Raw genomic sequence first — 23,711 nt, 5'->3', positions numbered from 1 at the left:
GGATGTCCGAGCTCCTAACCCTGTCTCTAAGGGAGAGTCCAGACATCCTGCGGAGAAAACTCATTTCAGCCGCTTGTACCCGCGATCTCGTTCTTTCGGTCACTACCCAAAGCTCGTGACCATAGGTGAGGGTTGGGACGTAGATTGAACGGTAAATCGGGAGCTTTGCTTTTCTGCTCAGCTCTCTCTTCACCACAACAGACCGGTACAGAGCCCGCATTACTGCTGATGCTGCACCGATCCGCCTGTCAATCTCACGCTCCATCTTTCCCTCACTCGTGAACAAGACCCCGAGATATTTAAATTCCTCCACTTGAGGCAGGATCTCACTTCCAACCTGGAGAGAGCACTCCACCCTTTTCCGGCTGAGTACCATGGACTCGGACTTGGAGGTGCTGATCCTCATCCCTACCGCTTCAGACTCGGCTGCAAACTGGTCCAGCAAGAGCTGGAGGTCCCGGCTCGATGAAGCCAACAAGACCACATCATCTGCAAAAAGCAGACATGGAATCCTGAGACCACCAAACCGGACACCCTCCGCCACTTGGCTACGCCGAGAAATTCTGTCCATAAAAATTGTGAACAGAACCGGTGACAACTGGCAGCCCTGACGGAGTCCAACTCCGACTGGAAGCCAGCCATACGAACCAGACTCCTGCTCTGTATGTACAGGGACTGGATAGCTCGTAACAAAGAGCCCAGTACCCCATACTCCCTGAGCACCCCCCACAGAATACCCCGAGGGACGCGGTCGAATGCCTTCTCCAGATCCACAAAACACATGTAGACTGGTTGAGCAAACTCCCATGCACCCTCCAGGATCCTAGCGAGGGTAAAGAGCTGGTCCTGTGTTCCACGACCGGGGCGGAATCCGCATTGTTCCTCCTGGATCCGAGGTTCAACTATCAGTCTGACTCTCTTCTCCAGTACCCCCGCATAGACCTTAACGGGGAGGCTGAGGAGTGTGATCCCCCTATAGTTGGAACACACCCTCCGATCCCCCTTTTTAAAAAGGGGAACCACCACCCCAGTCTGCCAGTCCAGAGGCACTGCCCCCATGTCCACGCGATGTTGCAAAGACGTGTGAACCAGGACAGCCCCACAACATCCAGAGCCTTGAGGAACCCGGGGTGAACCTCATCCACCCCCGGGGCCCTACCGCCAAGGAGTTTCCCTACCACCTTGGCCACTTCAGCCCCAGTGATAGACGAGCCCCCCCCCGGGGTCCCCAAGCTCTGCTTCCTCTGCGGAAGACGTGCTGGTGGGATTGAGAAGATCCTCGAAGTATTCCTTCCACCGTTTGGTGACGTCCCCAGTCGAGGTCAACAGTTTCCCACCCCCACCATATACAGTGTTGGTGGAAAACTGCTTTCCCCTCCTGAGTCGCCTGACGGTTTGCCAGAAACTTCTCAGAGCCGACTGAAAGTCGTTTTCCATGTTCTCCCCGAGCTCCTCCCACACCCGAGTTTTTGCCTCAGCGACTGCCGAGGCCGCAAGCCGCTTGGCTCCTCGGTACCTGTCGGCTGCCTCCGGAGTCCCCTGAGCCAACCAGGCTCGATAGGACTCTTTCTTCAGCTTGACAGCCCCCCTCACCCGGGGTGTCCACCACTGAGTGCGGGGATTGCCACCCCGACAGGCACCGACAACCTTGCAGCCACAGCTCCGTTCAGCCGCCTCAACAATGGAGGTCCAGAACATGGCCCACTCGGACTCAATGTCACCAGCCTCCCCCGGGATGCAGTCGAAGCTCTGCCGGATGTGGGAGTTGAAGATCTTTCTGACAGGTTCCTCTGCCAAACGTTCCCAGCAAACCCTCAGGTTTGGGCCTGCCAGGTCTGTCCGGCATCCTACCCCGCCATCTGATCCAACTCACCACAAGGTGGTGATCAGTTGACAGCTCAGCGCCTCTGTCTATCATCGAAATGCGGCCTAGGGTGTCCTGATGCCAGGTGTACTTGTGGACACCCTTATGTTCGAACATGGTGTTCATAATGGACAAACTGTGACGAGCACAGAAATCCAATAACTGAACACCACTCGGGTTCAGATTAGCGGGGCCATTCCTCCCAATCACGCCCCTCCAGGTCTCACTGTCATTACCCACGTGAGCGTTGAAGTCCCCCAGCAGAACAATGGAGTCCCCAGAATGAGTGTTCTCCAGCACTCCCTCTAGGGTCCCCAAGAAGGCATGGTATTCTGAACTGCTGTTCGGTGCATAAGCACAAACAAGAGTCAGAGCCCTTTCCCCAACCCGAAGGCGCAGGGAAATTACCCTCTCGTCCACTGGGGTAAACCCCAACGTACAGGCGCTAAGCCGGGGGGCTGTGGGTAAGCCCACACCTGCCTTACGCCTCTCACCCTGGGCAACTCCAGAGTGAAAGAGCATCCAGCCCCTCTCAAGGTTTCAGATTGGTTTCAGAGCCCATACTGTGTGTCAAGGTGAGCCCAACTATATCTAGCCGGTACCTCTCAACCTCGCGCACCAGCTCAGGCTCTTTTCCCACCAGAGAGGTTACGTTCCATGTTCCAAAAGCCAGTTTCAGTAACCGAGGATCAGAACGCCAGGGCCCCCGACCCCGACCGCCACCCGATCCACAATGCACCAGACCCGGATTACTACCTCTCCCACAGGTGGTGGGCCCATGGGAGAGTGGACCCATATATCTCTTTCGGGCTAAGCCCGGCCGGACCACATGGGTGAAAGTCCGGCCACCAGGCGCTCTCCAAGGAGCCCCTCCCCCAGGCCTGGCTCCAGGGTGAGGCCCCGGTAACCCTGCTCCGGGCAAGGGAGGCTGTGTCCGTGTTCTTGTCTTTTTCATCCGTGTCTTTGTGGATCACTCTTTGTCTGGCCCATCACCTAGGACCAATTTGCCTTGGGAGACCCTACCAGGGGCTATTGCCCCCGACAACATAGCTCCTAGGCTCACGCAGGCACGCAAACCCCTCCACCACGTTAAGGTGGTGATCCAAGGAGGAGCTTTCTAGATTCTAATGTTTATTTGCATGTGCAGTTTAAATAATATATTTTCTTTCATAATATATTGTTTTTATATTATAAAATAAATGTCTGGTTGTATTTTTCAAAAAATATCTTATTTGAATCAAGTGCTTATTTCTTTTTACTTTAAAACACACAGCATTTTTAAGAGGGGGTGCCTTTTCAGGCAGATGGACTGCCTTAAAGAGCATCCCCCTGTAACTGTCTTTCTGTACACACAAATATGGTTTGTTTTTGTCAGTACACCCATAGGATCAATGTAAAATACCTGTATAAGTTTCATGGTTATAACAGTAATGTAGCCAGAATTAAGAGGGGGTGCCTTTTCAGGCAGGTGGACTGCCTTAAAAAGCACCCCATCATAACTCTCTTTCTGTACACACAAATATGGTTTGCTTTTGTCAGTACACCTATAGGATCAATGTAAAATACCTGTATAAGTTTCATGGCAAAAACAGAAATGTAGCCAGAATTAAAATTGGGTACATTTCTTTCTAATTCAACTATTAATATTGCAGTTATGTTCAGGCAGTGGCAGCATGTGTACATTTTCATGGATATAACATTTAGCAAGTTCAGTAATGAAGTGGTAATTTTATTTACAATTCGCTGCTTTTGTCCTATATTCCTATTTATTTCCAGTGTTTAAATATTCCATAAAAATTGCGACAGGATATGTAGGAGTTTCATTGTGGTCAGAAAATGAACGTACACGTTTGTTTTAGAATAAGTCGAAGCTGACTTCAGAAAAAGCAGCGGTGCATGTAGATTATATCATTTTATTATTTACAAGCGACCTTTTCTTTTTTACATCTCAATATCTAGAGTGTTTCTACTGGGGAAAAGGCGATTTATTTTTATTTTGACGGAAATGAACATTATATTTAACAGCATATTTTGCCCGTTTTGTCATAAAACGCCGATTAACCTCCCTTAGGACTAAATATACCGGGGATGCATCTCGCGGCGGGGGTGCTGAATTCGGCACAACAGTGGCAAGATACACTTGCGTCCTCTTCCAGGCTTTGTCACAGTTTGTCACAGTTCCAGATGTTTTGAACTTTTTGATGATTGCTCTGACTGTAGATAAGGGCACCTGCAGGTGAGTGGCTATTTTCTTGTAGCCATTGCCTGATTTATGAAGGTTGACACACATCTACCTTACTTGAATAGTGTGTTCTCTTGTCTCATGTTTAAGAGTAAGAGAAATGTGCCGCTGTGTAACATTATATTTCTACCCCAGTTAAACAGGAAGTGATGAATTATTAATTAAAGCTTCCAAGGTACTTTGATCCACTACAGTAGAAATGACATAAATGGTTCAAATACATTTATTTCCAAGAAATTGTTAAGGGTGCCAATAATTATGGAGGGCGCTATTACATATTTATATATATATATATATATGTTATAAATCAGTTACATGACGATTGGATTATTAGATTATTTTTCTTCACCTGGTAGTCTTCCTCTGTAATGAAGAGGTTGTTTAGTGCTTCGTTGACAGATTTGTTGTTATGGTTCTGCACAGATCGCAAGTAGGGTTTGACAAGTGGGAGCTGCTTAACCTGTTGACACATTATAAAGCATATCAGCATATGAAATATAAAATGCCAATCAATCAGCACTATAAATCGGGTTACTCAAGTCATTGCACCATTTTAAAATGTCAACAACCTTATCTTTGCTGTAACTGTCTTAGATTATTTTGTCTTGTTATTAGCTCTTAATTTTTGATTACTTAAACCTCATTTTGCTTTCCTTACTCTATGTTCACACATGCAATGATTTTTTGCTCATTGCCTGTGGTCATTTCTAAATTCGAGATTTCACTGATGTGTTAAAAAGAATATGTCAAATCAAAAACAATCAAAACAAACAAACAAAAGATGCTGCTACAGTGCGTGTACAGAATCAAATAAATCACATCTTCCTGCTCAATTTAAAAATAAAGATCAAACCTGTTCCTACAAAAAAAAAATAATTACACAAGAGGGAAATCATTTTTATACACATTTCATCTGTCAGTGCAGTCGGTATAAGAACTGCATTTTTTATTGCAATCTATTTATGGTGAAAACACAGATGCCAATTTGTGTGCACGCAAAATTATTCAAACCTGGACTAAGTAAAACAAGTACAACCAGCTGGTGCAAGAGCTGTGCCTTGATGAATCCAGATTCCAGTGGTACTTTAGGCTAGACAGATCAGTTTGACAGGCTGTTATTTAATGTGGGACCCTGAACAGCAAAGCTTGATAAAAATTACAGAAGGGCCATTTCTCCAAGTTAAATCAAATCAAATTTATTTATTTAGCTCTTTTCACAACTGATGTGGTCACAAAGCAGCTTCACAGAATTCCAGTAAGACAAAGATTTGACATGAAATGTAAAAAACAAAATGTAAAACCCTCAAGTGAGCAAGCCAGGGGCGACAGTGGCAAGGAAAAACTCCCCCAGCTGAGGAAGAAACCTTGGGAGGAACCAAGGCTCACAAGGGGTGACCCATCCTCCTCTGGTCAATCTACTGGTGATAATAGTTAGTAGTCCGTGAGAACTTCAGTGTAGGGGCAGCTTGGTGGTTGCTGGAGCGTGGGCAGCTGATCTGAAGCGTGGAGGAGGATCTCGACAGTCATCCATCAGTGTCCAGATAGTACTGAACATGGTGTTGCTGACATCACCAATGTTCAGTAATTGCCAGCTCTCTTTTATTAAAAAAGGGGAAACCAGCTACTTTCTGAATGCAGGGTTATATTTTAACATGTCCTGCAGTTTATTATTTTATATAATTTTATTTAATTGCTATTTTATTGTGTTTTTCTTAACAATTCTTGGCCACACTGAAGGGATTGTCACCCCCAATTAGTTTGTTATTCCAAAAAAAAAAAAAAAAAAAAAACAAAAAAAAAAAAAAACACACCCAGCCGGAAATAAATCAAAACATTGCTGCACGGTAACTTTCTGAACTCTCTTACCTTGCTAAAGAAGTTGACAGCACGGGAATGGTCCAGTCTTGGTGAGAGCACTATGAGCAGATCATTCAGTAGTAAAGGCTTGAACTCCAAGTAAAACTGGATGGCTTTGTAATACAGTTCCACATTGGCCACCTTCAAAGAGACACAACAGAAAGATCTATGTAGACAGCCTTCAGCCTAAGCAGGGGTCAGGAACTCTCGATATATGTCATACAGTTATGCAACCCTACCAAAGTTTATTTTGCTGATTATGCCACTTAAAGTATAAATGGCACTCAAAATCAAAATCATTCATTATTTAACAGCTATATCCTTTTTAGGGTCGATCTGTGTCTATAGGCTACCAGAAAGCACTTTGTGCAAAACAGTAACACCATGGATGGGGCATCAGTCCATCTCACACCTAAGGACACTTTTGAATGGCCAATCCACCCACACTGGAGGATACCCACAGATACACAAGGAAAACGCAAACCAAAACTACTCCAATAATTAAATAAAATCTGGACAGGCTGGACTGAGTGCATGTAAGAAAGAGCATGCTATAAATTGAATTCCACTGAGCTGCACCTTGGTGATGATGTCTTTAAATTGGCTCTCTTTCCAAGCATCTGTGGGGTGGTTCATCATGGTGATGATGGCATTGTCATATTCTTCATATTTATCATACAGGAATACCAACTCTGCCCACAGATGGGCCTGTTCTGCTGCCCGTAGCACCTGTAAGAAAAGTAAGCAAAAAATAAATAAATACATAAGAACAATTCCAACCATTTTGAATTAATATATGTAAAATATTCCATATTTTAAATTGTATAGTTTATTATCCTAACATGTATAGGTCATTATCCTTACCAACTCAGTAATTGCTTACTCCTGAAAACCAATTGTCTCCACTATCATGTACCTTTGGGATGTTGACTCTGGACCAGAAGAGCTCCAAGTGCTCTCTCATCTTCTGAGGTTTGAATTTGGAATAAAGGATGGCTAGTTCTGTGAACATGCCCATATGAGCGCGCTCCAGTCCCAGAGCTGCCTCCAGCATAGTAATCAGCTCTTCAAAGTAGCCACGGTCCTACACAGAACAGTAAAATAATGTTTTTCCTGAATAATAATTTAATCATTTTATTTAAAACCTTTTTGGAGCGCTTGATTTAAAATATAAACTTTGATAAAGTATAAATTGTAGCATGTAAAACTATGAAAGAGAAGGATTTGAAATACACTTATAAACTGCAGCTAACCATATGTGGATTTAAGCACGAATAAGCCTATTTAGGTCAATTTATGCCAGCCTAGAGCAATGACAAATAAAACAAGAGAAAATTATGTTCTTTGTTGAACATATATATATAAAAAAAGGAACCACTTTTTAAACAAGACTACAGTTATGAAAGTTGTTTAAAATGGTTTATTAAATGGTTATTAATTATGTTGTGTAAAATTAATAATCATTTATAACACAGAGGGAAATGATAACAGTGACAATATGTGCCAAACAGTGAACCCACACCCATCTATACTGTTAAACCTCAGATCTTGCAAATTACTGACCTTTGTCTTCTCCATCAGTCGACATTAAGCCTGTAAGCTTCAGCACAGTTTAACCATTTGACAACCAAGTTTAATCAATTAACCCCTGATAGAATCCATTTTAAGACATTGATAATAATGGTGTGTACCTTAACATATAAAATGACTAAATTCACATGCCTTTAAGGTGTTTATAACCTAATTAACAATCATTCATTCATTCATTATCTGTAACCCTTATCCAGGTCAGGGTTGCGGTGATTCCAGAGCCTACCTGGTATCATTGGGCACAAGGCGGGAAGATGCTGAAGAATAATTTTCATATCTTTATTACCTAATATATAATTTAATATAATACATTTTAGAAACTACTGCAATGCCCTGCTTTCAAAATGTTTCTTTAAAAATCGAAAACACAAGCTTTATTTGGTCCAGAATACCAGAGCCAAAATGTTTACACAAACTAGGAAAATTAATCATATAAATCCAATACTATGAGCACTACATTTGCAATAACTTTCTGGTCACTACTTGGGACCAAAAACAAAGGAGAGTCAGGGGGAGTCCATTAAAAGACTGTGGTCATGGGATCAGTCCGGGGCTGAGTAGCAAGCACAGTATGTATAAACCAGCTGAAACATTGTTTATTCAAAAAACCCTTTTCCATTACTTTTGCACATTTGTGCTTTAGCGATACTCAAACTTTTCCACCTCTTCCGAGCGTAAAAGTCTTTTTGCAATATTTTGGTGTTTTTACAATTTTTTCATGCGCATTTTCATAATTCACAAAAGCTCGGTGGACAGAAAATCACCTTGCGCTGTGAAGCAGAGGGGCAAAAATGATGTCAAATAATTCAACATTTTTGTAAAATGCTGCATTTACAGATAGTTTACATTTGAAAAATTATTTTTCAGGTTTTAAACTGATATGCATGTCCAAAATGACATAAAAAAGCTATTATTTAAAGTGAAATTATAATCATAATTTTGTAATATTTTTCCCAAATGTAACATTGGTCAAAATATGCACCTACTCCCCACCCCCCTTTAACAAAGAACATTTCATATTTATTTTTTTCTTTTTTCCTAGGACTAAAACCTGTAAGCATTACATAATTCATATTCTTGAAATCAATCTGTTTAAATCACAAAAAAATCTGTTAATAAAAATAATAATAGGTCAGGCTTGCCTGGTAATAGTTGATGAGCTCTTCCAGTTCATCTGCATGAACAACAATGTGAAGACCGCACATTTGCGCCAATCTGAATTCTTTGCCATCCACACAGGCAAAGCATACCTACAGCATCACAAATCAAAGAACACCGTGATACTGATATTGCTTCAGAATACATACTTTCCAATGAAAACACAGCAGCTGTCCTTCAACATAAATAAAATATTTTTACATAGACTTCTATTGAAAGTTAAGATTTTTCCTTCTCCTGTAAAGTTTCAATTTTGGAGATGCATGTTTTTCACTGGAGAGCGATGATATATAAACATCAGTGCATTCTGATTATAGAAATCAATTAGTTATAACCCATAACTCTGGCCCACCTCCTTCCATGTGCGTGTGCTATTGGCTTTGCGAGCTCCATCCACCGCAGCCTGGTATTCTCCAAGGTGGACCAGAGTGGAGGCCAGGCGACCAAAATTGGACACATTGTTGTAGAGTAACTTGGCAGCCTCATACATTTTCTCATCATAACAACGATCACCAACCTTTCAGGAAAAAAGATTCACAAAATTTCAGTGTTTTAGTAATTTATACTGTCAAGTTCTCCATTTTTAACAAGCAGATGTAGTATTTTTCTATAAAACTGAATGAGATATTACAAGGCACATCACAGATTCCACACATGCTCTTAATCTCTGTCTCTTTACAAAACCTTAATGTAACATTACCTGCTGGATGTGGGCGTTGTTTGGGCCATTTACAAACTCTTCTAGCTCAGCCAGCCGGTTGGTTTTAGCCAAAGCAAAGATCAGCTCTGTCTCCACATATGACTCTCTTGCCTTTTTACGAGCCATCTGAAGAAACTTAACCAAGTCCTCCCAGTTACCTAAAGAAAGAAAAATTAACTTTAGATTCCTCCACAAAAAAAAGAGCATGTTTATTCAAACACAGTGTACACTTCTAATCCCTTTTACCACTCTGATCAGCCGCCTGCACCACCTCCATGTAAGCAGAGGGGTCATCTGCCTTGATGTAGGAGTCGATGGCCTCTTTGACTAGGCCTTTCTGGAGCTGAGCCTTCGCCAACTGGCTCCATACAGCTGGCTCATTGCAGCGCTCTGCAAACTCGTACGCCCGGTCCAGATTACCTATATGCTCAATCAGAACCTGAATTAGAAAAAATATATATATATATATAAAATAAAAAAAATCAGATAAACATTTTATGCAACAGAGCTTACAGTAATTATGCTGACACTAAACGTATTTTTACTTGAGGTTTGAATGTCTAAAAATTAATTGCACAATTTGCTATAATTAATCATGATTATTTCTCATGACTTGTCCCTATTTAAAACTAAATTAAATTTGAATTTTGGGAGGAAGTTTGGTAAAAATTATTGGTCGTTTAAAAAACAACATCTTAAACCCCCACATGCGTTAACAAAAATATATATGACTAAAAATTGCAGTTGAGCTCCAATGCATCGTTAGCAGGAATAAATTATGAGGCATGTTAGTAATGTAGACAAAATAAATGCATTTAGTAATGTCTTTCAAATTGTTTTCCCAATGTTTTACCTTTATAAACATACTGGCATTGGGATCAGCATTGGAAACAGCTTATAATCAGTTCACACAATATTCAGGACAATGTTGAAACAATGAATCTGAGGACAAACTAAAATTAAAGTTGCTTTATACTGCATACCTGCACTGCTGAGGTGTTGACATCAAATTTCCTAAAAATGGCAAAGGCCTCTTCAAACAGTTCACTGCTGATGGCAATGTTGGCAATATCGGGAGCGTCATAGTTATCCAAACGGTTAATGTACTCCATTACACGGGTGCGGTCTGCTTTGATAGCTGTCAAAATCAGCAAGTTCTGTAGGTTTCTGAGAAACGAAAAATGCAGTGATTACTTTAAATTACATATGAGAAACCCAAAAATACCAAAAAAATAAATAAATAAAAAAAAAGGACTTGGCTATACCTATGCTCACTGAAAACAGAATTATCCAAGACAATCTTTTCCAGAAGTTCAATGAGTTCATTTGGTAAATCCGCTGTCATGAAAGCTTTTACTGTGACTGACACTTCCTCTGGATCCTGAGTCTCAGAGAGTGCCGTTTGCACCACCTGTCACAGAGCAAGGAAAGAGCTACAATTAAAACAAGGCAGTTGTTTTATATGATGTAATGTGCTATAAGGTGCAGTGTAGTTTGGAGTATGATGCTGATAGCAAAACAGCTAACAAAACCATAATGATCACAAAAACAAAAAAAGTCTTTTAATATATAAATCCTTTACCAAAAAAGATTGTGATTTATTGTAAATGCAATAAAATTCAAGTGTGTGATTTTTAGAACAACTTGATTTTATTTTGTAAATATAAATAAATGTAGAATTTGAAGCCAGGGATAAGCCTTATTTGGTTGGAAATAGTTTCACATGGAGACCAGCGATGATGATGATTGTAACTTCAATCAAGAATGACAATGTTTATAGTGGATTCACACTGGATTAGAAATCTTGGTGAATAAAACAAATGAGAGTGGCTACTTGATTCACACACTGTCCTCACAATGTGGATCAGACACAGCAGAACTGTAGTGTCTGGAGATGTAGAGTTTTTAAACTGTCACTACTATTCTGAAAAAAGCCCTTCCTCCAAAAAATATTTATCTGACCTCATCTTCTAGTTACTCAAAAACATATAGTGGGCTAGAAGTAAAAAAAATTACACTCACCTTTTACACAATTATTATAATTTATATTATAAAACAACTAATAGTAACTTAATGAGTAGGACACAGTCATTATCACATTTGCTACTATTGTGCAAAAAACCTAACTATAGCCACCAGAAACATTTCACTAGTTATTCTTTAGGTCGTATTATTGCTTTGAATGTGGTGCGTCGTTCAGCAGCAGAGCCTTGCACTTGAGCAGTGTATTTCATCACTCAACGCCTCCTCCTTCAGTGCCAAAAATCAATTCTTCTGCACCACTAAGTTTTTTTTTTTTTTTAAATCATAGGAAGAATAACTGTGTAATTATCTTCTTGCTATGCCTCTAGCCTTCATTCTAAAGAAAACCAGTGAAACTGGGATATGACAAGTATAACTGGGGCTATTTTTACTGCTTGTTTTACTGTAGGTCAAAGGCTCAGGAATCTTTCAGAAAAATGACTGAAACGGTCTATTCAGGAAGGATTAAAACTACTGAAATACTCTGGTAATTACCCCATATCTACAGGTAAAACTAATAGGGCTTTACTTTCCAGAAAATAAGTTGTGAGTTGGGCAAATTCTTGATTTCATTGCATACAAATCATCCCACCTATTTTAACAGAGCTATAGCTTATCTGGTTAAACCAAGTATGTTCTCACCTGGTCAATAAGAGGCCTTCTGTAGGGGTTTGTTTCAAGCAGAACACTAGCCCAAAGGTCAGGATCACGACGGCGTACCAGGTAACGAGAAAGACTCTTAAACAATGAGTTCTCATTACATACCTGCAAAAAAAAATTTATGGAAGAAAATTTCAGCATCTGATTAAGACATTAGTGATGAGCCTACTGTTTTACAGAAATATGTCATAATTACACCTGGCCCACACTACAGGACTTTAAAAATCCAGAATGTTTTAAAAAACACGAGACACCTCACACACAATGACATTTGTCACAGATTTCTTCTGTGCTTAATTGTTGTTAGTCACAATCAGCCCTGATTAAAACACTACACCCTTTCGGTTTGTTCACACCAGAAAGACAGCTCCGCTCCTGAAACCCTTGCAGGAGCTTCTCGCCAACTGCTGCATCACCAGAGCAGATGGGAGTTTCTCACACATCAGAGCTGTGTCTAAAAAAGATGGCAGCAGATACATTGCTGTCTCACAAATCAGTGCTTTAGTAGGCAGCATTTTAAAATTAAGGTGTTTAAATACTGCCTCACTAGACAACTTTGTCAGTTCAGACACAGACCAAATGAAAACAAACACAGCAGATAGCAGTGAAACCATAGCCACAGCTCTGCTCTCATCAGGTTATAAATCCACACTACAGGATTTTACCTGTAAATATTCAACATTTTTCTTATTTAAGATTCATCATTAAGGTGGCTCCAAATCCACCGGGAGAAGATCAGAGGAGTAATTGGTTTACGGACTCCCCACTCTACAAGATCATCTGAAAGAATAGGGATTTCTGTGATTGTCAAGACCAGAAAAATCAGCCCAATTATGCTGTAGTGTGGACTAGGCACAACAGAGATACTATTTTAAATGGTCTAAAATGGTCAAATCAACCACATGTTGTTATAGCTTTGCAAGGCAATATGTCTTGGACCACGCAAATTAAGTCCACTCTGAAAGACGTGAATGGGGTTCTCTTTGCCATTGTTCTTTCCTGTTCCATCAAGAAACAGGCATGAAATCTCAAAAAACACATGCATACTGCCAGAGACTTACGTTGATGAGCTCCTGGTCACACTGGCCTCTCTCGTAAGCCACACAGGCCAGATGGGGGTCCCTTTTCTCACAGTATTTTCCCACAACACGACTGTCATAGTAGGGGTTCTCCCGTAGGAACCGTTCTGGGTTATTGTTGCTATCAATGTAAATTTTGGCCAGGGCATTGTGGGTAGCAGGTTCCTCGCAGCCTTCATGAATACGTGCCTCCAGCCAGGGCAGCAGCAGCTTTAGTCTAGATTAAAATAAATAAATAACAGACACACAAACGTGTTCATGAATTATTTTAGGCAGCTCAAATGTTAGCCAGTAAATAAAAGATTTTCTTGATTTATGACTTGGCAACTACAGCGTTTAATGATTATTCACCTATGGCGAAAACTCATCAATCCAAGATTATCATGAAATATACTAAAAGTAAAATTTGCAAAGTGTTTGTTCATAAGAGGTTGTGTCTCTACCTGTTCCTCTTCTCTACTTCAGCCACCAGCTCATCAGTGGAGAACTGACCCCTCACCACCAAGATCAAGTTTTTAATCACGTCTTCAGAGCAGTCCACATCCAACAGGCCACCAATCACCACTGGCAGGCGACTAGGATTCACCTGCAACAAATACAAGACCTTAGGGTGTGACAAAATCTTAACGAGGGTCGACTTTCTTCCTGATGCAAAGAACACTTACCTTCTGCACATAGATCTCAATGTACTTCTGGAGGTTGTTGCGGTACAGATAGAGCACCAGGTCATGGACAAAGTCAAAGCGATCACACACTATGATTAGGGGCAGTTGGTCGGTGAGTTTAGCCTCCTGTACATGAATTAATTATGGAAAAGTAAGTTTACGTGTAAGAATTCACAGAGTAATATTACATAGCTGATATGTGTGATAAAGCTAAAGGGAGCAAACAATTTAATGACAAAAATGGGTGCAAAGTTAATCAGCTGGATTAGATTAATTATAATTATCTAGATGGATATAAACACACACACACACACACACAGTGTGTAATGAATGAGCATAATATACACGTTTCACTTTTTTAATAGAATTACTGAAATAAACTTATGATATTCTAATTTTATGACCTAATATTATACAATTACATAAACATACTGTTTTTGTATTTTAAAGACCTCGTCTTTCAAGCTGCAGGTAAGCAGTGGAGAGTTAAATGAAAAGGTGGGAACTATACATTCATAGGTCTGCACATACTGAATGAAGGCAATGCTAGTAAGTAACTCTTAAGTCACTTTTAAGGCCTGATAAAAGATCATGAAATCAGCAAAGAAATCCATGTTGATTTTCTTCTATCTACAAACTAAAACTGCTAAGTACTTAGTATGGTAAAGAAAACCAATGTTATAGCCATGACCTGTTTTGACAACGTTTTATGGTTTCCCCCTATTTCAGTATAAAATAAGCAATACATATTTATAATGTTACTCAATAACGTCGAATGACTGAACAGAAACCACAAGAGAAATGCCACAAAAGCTAAAGAATAACAAAGCCATGTCAGAGCTTTGAGTGTACACAGAGTGCAGAAAACAACACAAAAAAAGTGAAGGGAAGGGAAAATAATATATTAAAGAAAAAAAAAAGGGAACGGCAGCTAATGACAACAGAAACCACTTTAGCAGGATTTTGTGGTCAGCTGTGTCACACTGTACGTGGGTGTTTCCCGAACAGACGCTTGGCCGTACCTTAAGGAAGTTCTTGACACGTTCAGGGTCATAGCAGTTGCTCTCTCGACAAATGCGCTCCACCTCCTTGATCTGGCCCGTCTTGCAGGCGGCCTGGATGTATTTGAAATGAACTTCAGGGTCCTGACTGAAGTTCACAATGGAACCAAGAAAGTAGAACAGACCTAAGAAGTCAAACAAGTAAGCAAGCAAAAGTAAGCCACACACACAGCAGGAAATATAAAACAATATCTCCATGCCCCTGTCCATAAATTAGAACTCAAATCTATATATGAGAATATTGTTCTATTCCTGCTCCACAAGTGGATAATATTGACTTATTTTTGCGGCCTCAGATTACTTACAATTTAACTGACTGCTTACTTTCATGCAGTTGGCACAGACCAAAAGTGCTACAAAGCTAAACAACTCAAGTTACACAAGTTTTAAACAGTGAGATAAAACTTAAGAGACTTCAGCCATGTAAAATCAAGTCTTTTTTTCCCCCTTAAACATACCGTTCCACCTTAAAAGACGAGGAGCATTAAACGAGAGGACAGCAGTTCCCTAGAATCATTGATGTAGCCTTAACATCCAATAACTCATAACATGACTTGAATTCTTAACTGATCAAGATTATTTATACTTGCCCTTAATATAGCTTGAGACTAAGACAGCAACGTAAATTGCAACACTACAGTAAAAAGCAAAATATGGATTATTCTCCTATGAGAAATTCTCAGAATATTTTTAAGAAAATCTTTGTGACATGCTAGTGTATGATCTAATGTCATTATGTTACATCAGTTAAGGCTGATTTTGCATTAAAGTCTTACTAAATGCTCAAAATACTAGCCCATCAAGCAAAACACGAGCTATGCATGTGAAAATATTTTATAAAAATCGTATGACATGGTTTGAAATATATTACACTATAAGGGTGAAAGTATTGGGAAAAATACAGAAGCATTTTAAATTTATAGGCATTATTATGGAGTCTATCCACCCCAAAGATGTGAAGGGTTTCTACAAGATTTGAAGTGTCTGTTAATTTTTTGCCTATTCATCCAGAACCTTTCTGAGGTCAGGCACTGATGTTAGATGGGAGGGCCTGGCTTACAATTTTCCTTATACGAACCGGATTCCAAAAAAGTTGGGACACTAAACAAATTGTGAATAAAAACTGAATGCAATGATGTGGAGGTGCCAACATCTAATATTATATTCAGAATAGAACACAAATCACAGATCAAAAGTTTTAACTGAGAGAATGTATCATTTTAAGGGAAAAATATGTTGTTTCAAAATTTCATGGCATCAATAAATCCCCAAAAAGTTGGGACAAGGCCATTTTTTACCACTGTGTGGCATCCCCCCTTCTTCTTACAACACTCAGACATCTGGGGACAGAGACCAGTTTCTCAAGTTTAGAAATAGGAATGCTCTCCCATTCATGTCTAACACAGGTCTCTAACTGTTCAATTGTCTTGGGCCTTTTGTCACACCTTCCTCTTTATGATGTGCCAAATGTTCTCTATAGGTGAAAGATCTGGACTGCAGGCTGGCCATTTCAGGACCCGAATCCTTTTCCTACGTATCCATGATGTTGTGATTGCGGCAGAATGTGGTCTGGCATTATCTTGTTGAAAAATGCAGGGTCTTCCCTGAAAGAGATGACGTCTAGATGGGAGCATATGTTGTTCTAGAACTTGAACATAGTTCTCTGCATTAATGGTGCCTTTCCAGACATGCAAGCTGTCCATGCCACAAGCACTCATGCAACCCCATACCATCAGTGATGAAGGCTTCTGAATGGAGCATTGATAACAACTTGGGTTATCCTTGTCCTCTCTGGTCTGATGACATGGCGTCCCAGTGTTCCATAAAGAACTTCAAATTGTGACTCATCTGACCACAGAACAGTCTTCCATTTTGCCACACTCCATTTTAAAAGACCCCTGGCCCAGTGCAAACATCTGAGCTTGTGGAGCTTGCTTAGAAATGGCTTCCTCTTTGCACTGTAGAGTTTCAGCTGGCAACAGCGGATGGCACGGTGGATTGTGTTCACTGACAATGCTTTCTGGAAGTATTCCTGAGCCCATTCTGTTATTTCCTTGACAGTGGCCATTCCTGTTTGAGGTGCAGTGACGTTTAAGGGCCCGGAGATCACAAGCATCCAGTAGAGTTTTACGGCCTTGACCCTTACGCACAGCAATTGTTCCAGATTCTCTGAATCTTTTGATGATGTTATGCACGGTTGATGATGATAACTTAAAAGTCTTTGCTATTTTACGCTGGGTAACACCATTCTGGTATTGCTGCACTATCTTTCTGCGCAACAATGGTGGAATTGGTGATCCTCTTACCATCTTGACTTCAGAGAGACACAGACACTCTGAGAAGCTCTTTTTATACCCAGTCATGTTGTCAATTGACCTAATTAGTGTTAATTGGTCTTCCAGATGTTCGTTATATGCCCAATTTCCTTTTTCCAGCCACTTATTGCTACTTGTCCCAACTTTTTTTGGGATTTGTTGACACTGAAATTTTGCATCAACATATTTTTCCTTTAAAATGTTACATTTACTCAGATTAAACTTTTGATCTGTCATTTATGTTCTATTACGAATAAAATATTGACATTTGCCATCTCCACATCACTGCATTCAGTTTTTACTCACAATTTGTTTAGTGTCCCAACTTTCAGCTTCACAGAACTCCAGTAAGACAAAGATTTGACATGAAATGTAAAAAAATTAAAAAAAATGTAAAAACCCCCAAGTGAGCAAGCCAGGGGCGACAAAGGCAAGGAAAAACTCCCTCAGCTGAGGAAGAAACCTTGGGAGGACCCAAGGCTCACAAGGGGTGACCTATCCTCCTCTGGTCAATCTACTGGTAATAATAGTTAGGAGTTTGTGAGAACTTCAGTGTAGGGACAGCTTCAAGGCACTTGGTGGTGGCTGGAGTGTGGGCAGCTGGTCTGAAGCGTGGAGGAGGATCTCGACAGTCATCCATCAGTGTCCAGATGGACAGGTGGGCAGTCGTTTACTCGGAAAAATGTAAATGTAAAGGAATGGAATTAGTTTTGAATTGTTTGGTGTTTGTAAAGCAGAAAATGTGAACATTTACAGAGTGTGGCTAATGACTCTGGCAGATCTGACTATGACAGCTTTAACTAAATGGAGAGAACCAGAAGGGGACACAGAGACACGGGAGCATCCTGAAACACTGGCATCCCTCCGCTCCACTGTCAACAAACCTGAGTGATCGCATGAAGCGGCGGGACGACAGCACCAGCGTCTCAGTTTACTATAATTCCCTGTGTCCATGGACCCCCTGGATCTGCCGCCTTTATCTATGAGGGAACATTAACTACCAAAAGATAAACTAAACAAATGAGTTTTTAGCCTAGATTTGAAGATTGCGACTGTGTCTGAGTCCCAAACATTTTCTGGAAGAGCATTCTAGAGTTGGGGGCTTTATAAGAAAAGGCTCTTCCCCCAGCTGAGGCTTTCTGAATTCTGGGAACAATTAAAAAAACCAGTATTCTGTGATCTGAGTAAACGTGGAGGCTCATAATAGGAAATAGTATCTTGAAGGTATTCAGGAGCGAGCCCATGTAGAGCTTTATATGTTAGTAACAGAATTTTGTAGTTGATGTGGAATTTTACAGGCAGCCAATGAAGTGATGATAGAACTGGGCTAATATGTTAAAATGTTCTAGTTTTAGTGAGGACCCTGGCTGCAGCATTTTGAACTAGTTGAAGTTTTCTTAAATTGCTGCTGGTGCATCCTGACAGTAGTGCGTTACAGTAGTCAAGCCTTGAAGTAATAAAGGCATGTACTAATGTTTCTGCGTCCTGCAGGGATAAGGCATTTCTAATCTTAGCAATATTGCGAAGATGTAAAAAAGTTGTAGTTCATCTCATCATTTTTGATGAGGTCAGGGCTCTCTGCGGGCCAGTCAAGTTCTACCACATCAACCTCACCAAGCAATGCCTTTATGGGCCTTGCTTGCTTTGTTTCCTTTCACTAGAATTAAGATACCTAAGTCAATCCCTGAAAACCCACACCACAGCATTACCCTTACTCCATCAAACTAATGTTCTCCTGGATTTCACCAAACCGAGATTTTTACATCAGAGTGCCAGTTTGAGAAGCGTGATTCTCCACTGAACACATTTCCACTGCTTCAGAGGCCAGTGTCTAAGTGCTTTACACCACTCCATAGTATTTAGCATATTAACAGAGTATTTAGCATATTTAGCTTAGCTAGTTAAAAAATGAATATGGAGAAAATGTCTCAGCCATAATAAATACTGTAAAAATGTTAACAAATGACAAAATACCAGTTTTGAACGAGAGAGTCTATTTATATGACGTTTTAGTGTTTGGGCGCTGTTTGTATTTTAGCTGTCATGCGCACATTTACGTTAAAAAAAAATTAATAAAAAGCAGAAAAATTCTGCCAACACTTTGGCCCACTTCTGCATGGCCTACTCTGACCACAGCCTGTCACTCACCACCCCATCCCTCACTTAGCACTCTTACTTAGCAAAATAGGCACTAACTGCTTTACAGGAAGGGTGTTGAGGGGACCTTTACCATACAATGTACATAAATCAGTATGTTTGATGGAAAACAAATGACTGTTTGTACATGGCTTAAGTTTAACTTGTCTGTAAGACTGTATTCACTGTCTGAATTACTCATTATTTACTAGTTCAGTTTTGTAGATCTGTACAACATGGTCTGTGTTAACTTTCATGCAGTTAGCCCTCTCCCAAATTTAGAGTCAGTTCCATTTACAGCAAATATAAGTCAATATTACCGACCTATTGAGCAGAATAGAGCAACATCCTCATCCCGATTCATGCTTTTCAATATCTGGGAACCTATTTATTGTCCAAGAACCTCCAGATGCTTATGGCAGAGAGAGAAAGTCCAGTATAATGGACCAAGATGTGTTCGTTTTGACAGCATTATTTTATATATCTTGTTTAAAAATGTATATTTCACAATGTGAGGGCTCTATCCTCTTACCCTCAAAGCTCTTAAAGGACTCAAAGAGTTCAGTGAGGGCCTGAGTGGTGAGCTGTTCATGATATTTTGATGCCACTTGCACGCAGATCTGAAGATTCTGTCTGATGTTGGCAGACAACATGGCTCTCAGACACTCTACAGAATCCTCCACTGACAGAGACCCAAAGAAGTTCACCAACCACTATAGAAAGTGAGAGAGTGAAAGAGCGAGAGGTTGAGAGAATATTCTTGTTCTCATTAACATTACATTTATTCTTTAAAAAACTATGAATGTATTAATAGGTACATGATATTTCACCTTGTCCAACCCAAATATTTTGGAAGGCTCATTATTCATCCAGAATTTCCATGGATTTTTATAGAGTCCAATTTTAATTTTGCATTTAATTTAGCAGTAAAACAAGCTATTAAATTAATCTCACACTTAATACTAATATAACACACTGTTATATTACATAACAACAAACAGTGCTACAGATGATGCATGTATTTGTGGGAGTGTATACCTCTGGGTTGAGCAGGTGAGTGTGTACAACAGCACGTTTGATGTCATACAAGTCTGTGTAGTGTTCCAGTGCTCTCTGTAGAAGTCCTGCTTTCTCACACAGCTGGGCAATATGGGCACGGTCATAATTTGTGAACATCTGATTTCCCAAGATAGCATCAGCAACCTACAGAGGGCACCAAACTTTTGTCATGATCATTGCAGGTTGAATGTTGGTCAGGAATACACATGCTGTCTCACAAAATTGAATTGATGAATATTCAGGTTCACATGTTTGCAAGGGGCCAAAATGGAATTATATTTTTGTACATACAGACCTGAGGTGCATGCATGAGGTTCATTTCAAGCAGACGTGTCTGCAGTGGTCCCTCTGAGGGGCGGTTGTTTTTGAGGGCATCCAAAAGGAAAGAGGTGCACTGCTGAATCAAGTTGTACTCCATAAACACATCCACAATCTGAAGTATAAACACACGAGAGAGCAATGATGATGATGATGATGTCATAGTAGCGGTAAGCAAAACATGCACAACTTACAAGTGTAACATGCATTACACTTGACACCTGCATGATATAATCAGAAAAGTAATATAATCTCATTTATAATTATATGTATAATAGACCGCTAAATCAAAACTTAAGTGATTCATCAAACCTATAAACACACATCTTCCTGTGTCTGTACCCATAATTTTTGACTTCCTTTGACACAATAGCCTTTACAACAGTTATTCTCTAACCTGTGTAATGTCAGCCAATGGTTCCTCATCTTGTACCAGCATCTGTGCAAACTGCAGGCCCTGATCTGGACTGATCCTCATCACATTCCTCAGCAGGAAGATCCAGTCTGGAGTGTAACCCACCTAAGGAAAAGTTTAAAAAGCACTATAAATGTCATCAGTGACATCAGCACGCAACATAACGTGATAAAACTGAACAAAATCGTGTTAAGACTAATAATAAACTAAGACTAAAAAGATAAATAAAAATGTTAAAGTACCTAGCTTACCTTTTTGGCATATAGAACAATCTTAGGGAATTGGCCAGTTTCAGCAAAACACTGGATGACTTTGTTGGGGACGTTGGCTCTCAGGTACACGCTGAGTGCCAGCGTCGGATCTACAGATTTCACCAAGTCCCCCAGCTCCTCAGAACATTCCAGCTATGGACACAGACACACACATTAAATAAATAAATAAATATACATACACACATACATATAGATTTTATACATTAGTGGTGAACCAATGTGTTTAATAGCCGATGCCAATATTTGGGTGTTGAGTGAATCAGACCCAGCATGGCAGTGCAGACAGAGACAGTGGCTCGGAGATCTCGCATTAGTGGCTGTTTTTGTGTTACTTGTATTTGTCATGTTTCTTCTGTCTTTTTGTACTGTGAGCGTTTCCCTTCAACCATGATTGGTCCACATAACTTACAACAGATTGCATCCTTTTAAATATTCGAAATACAAAGCACCTTCCACCCCCACCATCTGATATGCCGGAGGAGCTGCTCCGCACATGAGTGCCAGACTGGATAATAAGCCGGAACAGCAAGCAGCATAGGCGAAGATGGGAGAGGAAAAAAAGGGGTAAATGGGTCAACATCCATGCTAGGCTAAGGAGCTCACCGGACCAACCAGCCTTGCCCAGCCTGTTTGTAGTAAACGCACAATCCATTGTCAACAAGATCAATGAACTCAGACTGAGGCTTTACTCAAACAGGAGTAGCAGCTGTTCTTCCTACACCTCATCCGTACTGACTATATGACCGTCTGTATGAACAAATGTCACCATACAGAGGACAGTACAGACTAGGGGTGGGTGATATGGCCCTAAGATAATATCACAATATTGCAGGGTATTTTGGCGATAATGATATTCTTGGTGATACGACAAAACACTGAAAGACACTTGTATTATTTTCAAAAATAGACTATTGAAACAAAATCAATGAGTGATATTAAATTAAATATATTTAACATAATATTAAAAGCTTCTTTCATTTCTAATACCATGATTTATTGCCTGATATTTTATAACCAATCCACCTCCACAAGCCTCTCCACTTTTTTGGAGCAAATTCCTCAACCTCAGAGACACTTTCTACTGTACTTCACTATGGTGAAATGACTCATGTAAAGAACATATGTCATATTATAGGAAACTGAATGATGTCATTACGTAAATGAGTCTGAATATCACTAATATTACCATATAGATTTTTTTTATATTGTTTTAAAAATTATGACAATACAATATGGCACAGCCCGTGTACAGACACTCCCAAACCATAATAAATGGATGAATGGTGCAGTGATTAGGCTGCTGAAGGCCTGGGATGCTGCCTTCCAAGTAGGTGATGCAGAGGCCTACAGAACAGCAAGGTATAAATTGATTAAAGCCATCAGGAAAGCAAGGCACTGCTACAAAAGAGTATTTTAACAGCTCAAACTCCATGTGGCAGGACATTAAAAACATCACAAATTGCAACAGCAGACAGTAACTGGCACAAAGCTCATCCCTCCACGAAGACCTGAACTGGTTCTTCGCCAGGTTTGATTGTGAAGCCTTCACAACAGATGGGCTTAAGCAGGACCCTCACAACTGGTACTGAGGCATCACCAAGTAAGACGGACTTTGCAGAATATCAACCCCAACAAGGCCACCGGACCTGACTGAGTACTTACAACTAGAGCTGACAGAAGTGCTTAGGAACCTGTTTAACATCTCCCTGCAGCAGGCTGGACTGCAAACCTAGCTTCAAGTACCTTGGCGTCATCAGTCATGACCTGACCTGGACCATCAATACCACACCAAACGTCAAGAAAGGACTCAAGAGACTTTACTTCCTGAGGTGCTTGAAGAGGGCGTGACTTCCACAACAGCTGCTGGTGAGCTTCTACAGGTCAGCCATCGAGTCAGTGCTCAAATACTTCATTTCAATATGGTTCTCTTGCTGTACTGCAGTCAGGAAAACGGTCAATATGCCAATATCAATGTTTTTTTCTTTTTTTTGCAACTCATAAAATTAAGTTAATAATAAGGGCACAGTGGTGCAGCATGCAGTGTTGCAGTCACACAGCTCCAGGGACCTAGAGGTTTTGTGTTCAAGTCCCACTCCGAGTGACTGTCTGTGAGGAGTGAGGAATCTCTTGGAATCCAACTATTCCAAACTGGTGTACATGAAAAGGGAGCACACACACACACAAAAGAGTGGCCAACTTTCTGAAATCAAAGTAAGGAATGCAGAGTCTGGGGGACCAGTATGCACTTGTAAATCCTTTTCAACTGTAGTCAATCAGATAAAACATTTCTTGCGAGAC

General features: G+C 40.4%; 1 protein-coding gene across 2 annotated transcripts in view; it reads right to left on the bottom strand.

The window, feature by feature from the left end:
• The window catches only part of cltca (clathrin, heavy chain a (Hc)), a 72,369-nt gene that overhangs the window by 14,154 nt on the left and 34,504 nt on the right, over positions 1 to 23,711 (bottom strand). For both annotated transcript variants that reach the window (XM_066651222.1, XM_066651223.1), the window contains exons 9-28: positions 21,393 to 21,545; positions 21,124 to 21,246; positions 20,704 to 20,841; positions 20,388 to 20,552; positions 19,882 to 20,062; positions 14,860 to 15,023; positions 13,838 to 13,963; positions 13,616 to 13,758; positions 13,155 to 13,389; positions 12,076 to 12,198; positions 10,677 to 10,822; positions 10,395 to 10,578; positions 9,658 to 9,850; positions 9,412 to 9,569; positions 9,064 to 9,228; positions 8,696 to 8,803; positions 6,880 to 7,047; positions 6,543 to 6,692; positions 5,973 to 6,104; positions 4,456 to 4,566 (exon numbers count right to left, since the gene is read on the bottom strand). In XM_066651222.1, the coding sequence (XP_066507319.1) occupies positions 4,456 to 4,566; positions 5,973 to 6,104; positions 6,543 to 6,692; positions 6,880 to 7,047; positions 8,696 to 8,803; positions 9,064 to 9,228; positions 9,412 to 9,569; positions 9,658 to 9,850; positions 10,395 to 10,578; positions 10,677 to 10,822; positions 12,076 to 12,198; positions 13,155 to 13,389; positions 13,616 to 13,758; positions 13,838 to 13,963; positions 14,860 to 15,023; positions 19,882 to 20,062; positions 20,388 to 20,552; positions 20,704 to 20,841; positions 21,124 to 21,246; positions 21,393 to 21,545 (3,066 nt within the window). The remainder of the gene's footprint in view (positions 1 to 4,455; positions 4,567 to 5,972; positions 6,105 to 6,542; positions 6,693 to 6,879; positions 7,048 to 8,695; positions 8,804 to 9,063; positions 9,229 to 9,411; positions 9,570 to 9,657; positions 9,851 to 10,394; positions 10,579 to 10,676; positions 10,823 to 12,075; positions 12,199 to 13,154; positions 13,390 to 13,615; positions 13,759 to 13,837; positions 13,964 to 14,859; positions 15,024 to 19,881; positions 20,063 to 20,387; positions 20,553 to 20,703; positions 20,842 to 21,123; positions 21,247 to 21,392; positions 21,546 to 23,711) is intronic.

The sequence above is a fragment of the Hoplias malabaricus genome, chromosome 18 (genome assembly GCF_029633855.1).
Source record: "Hoplias malabaricus isolate fHopMal1 chromosome 18, fHopMal1.hap1, whole genome shotgun sequence".
In the NCBI taxonomy this organism is placed as follows: Eukaryota; Metazoa; Chordata; class Actinopteri; order Characiformes; family Erythrinidae; genus Hoplias; species Hoplias malabaricus.
The sequence above is the reverse complement of the archived record's forward strand: the minus strand, read 5'-3'. Positions and strand labels throughout refer to the sequence as shown.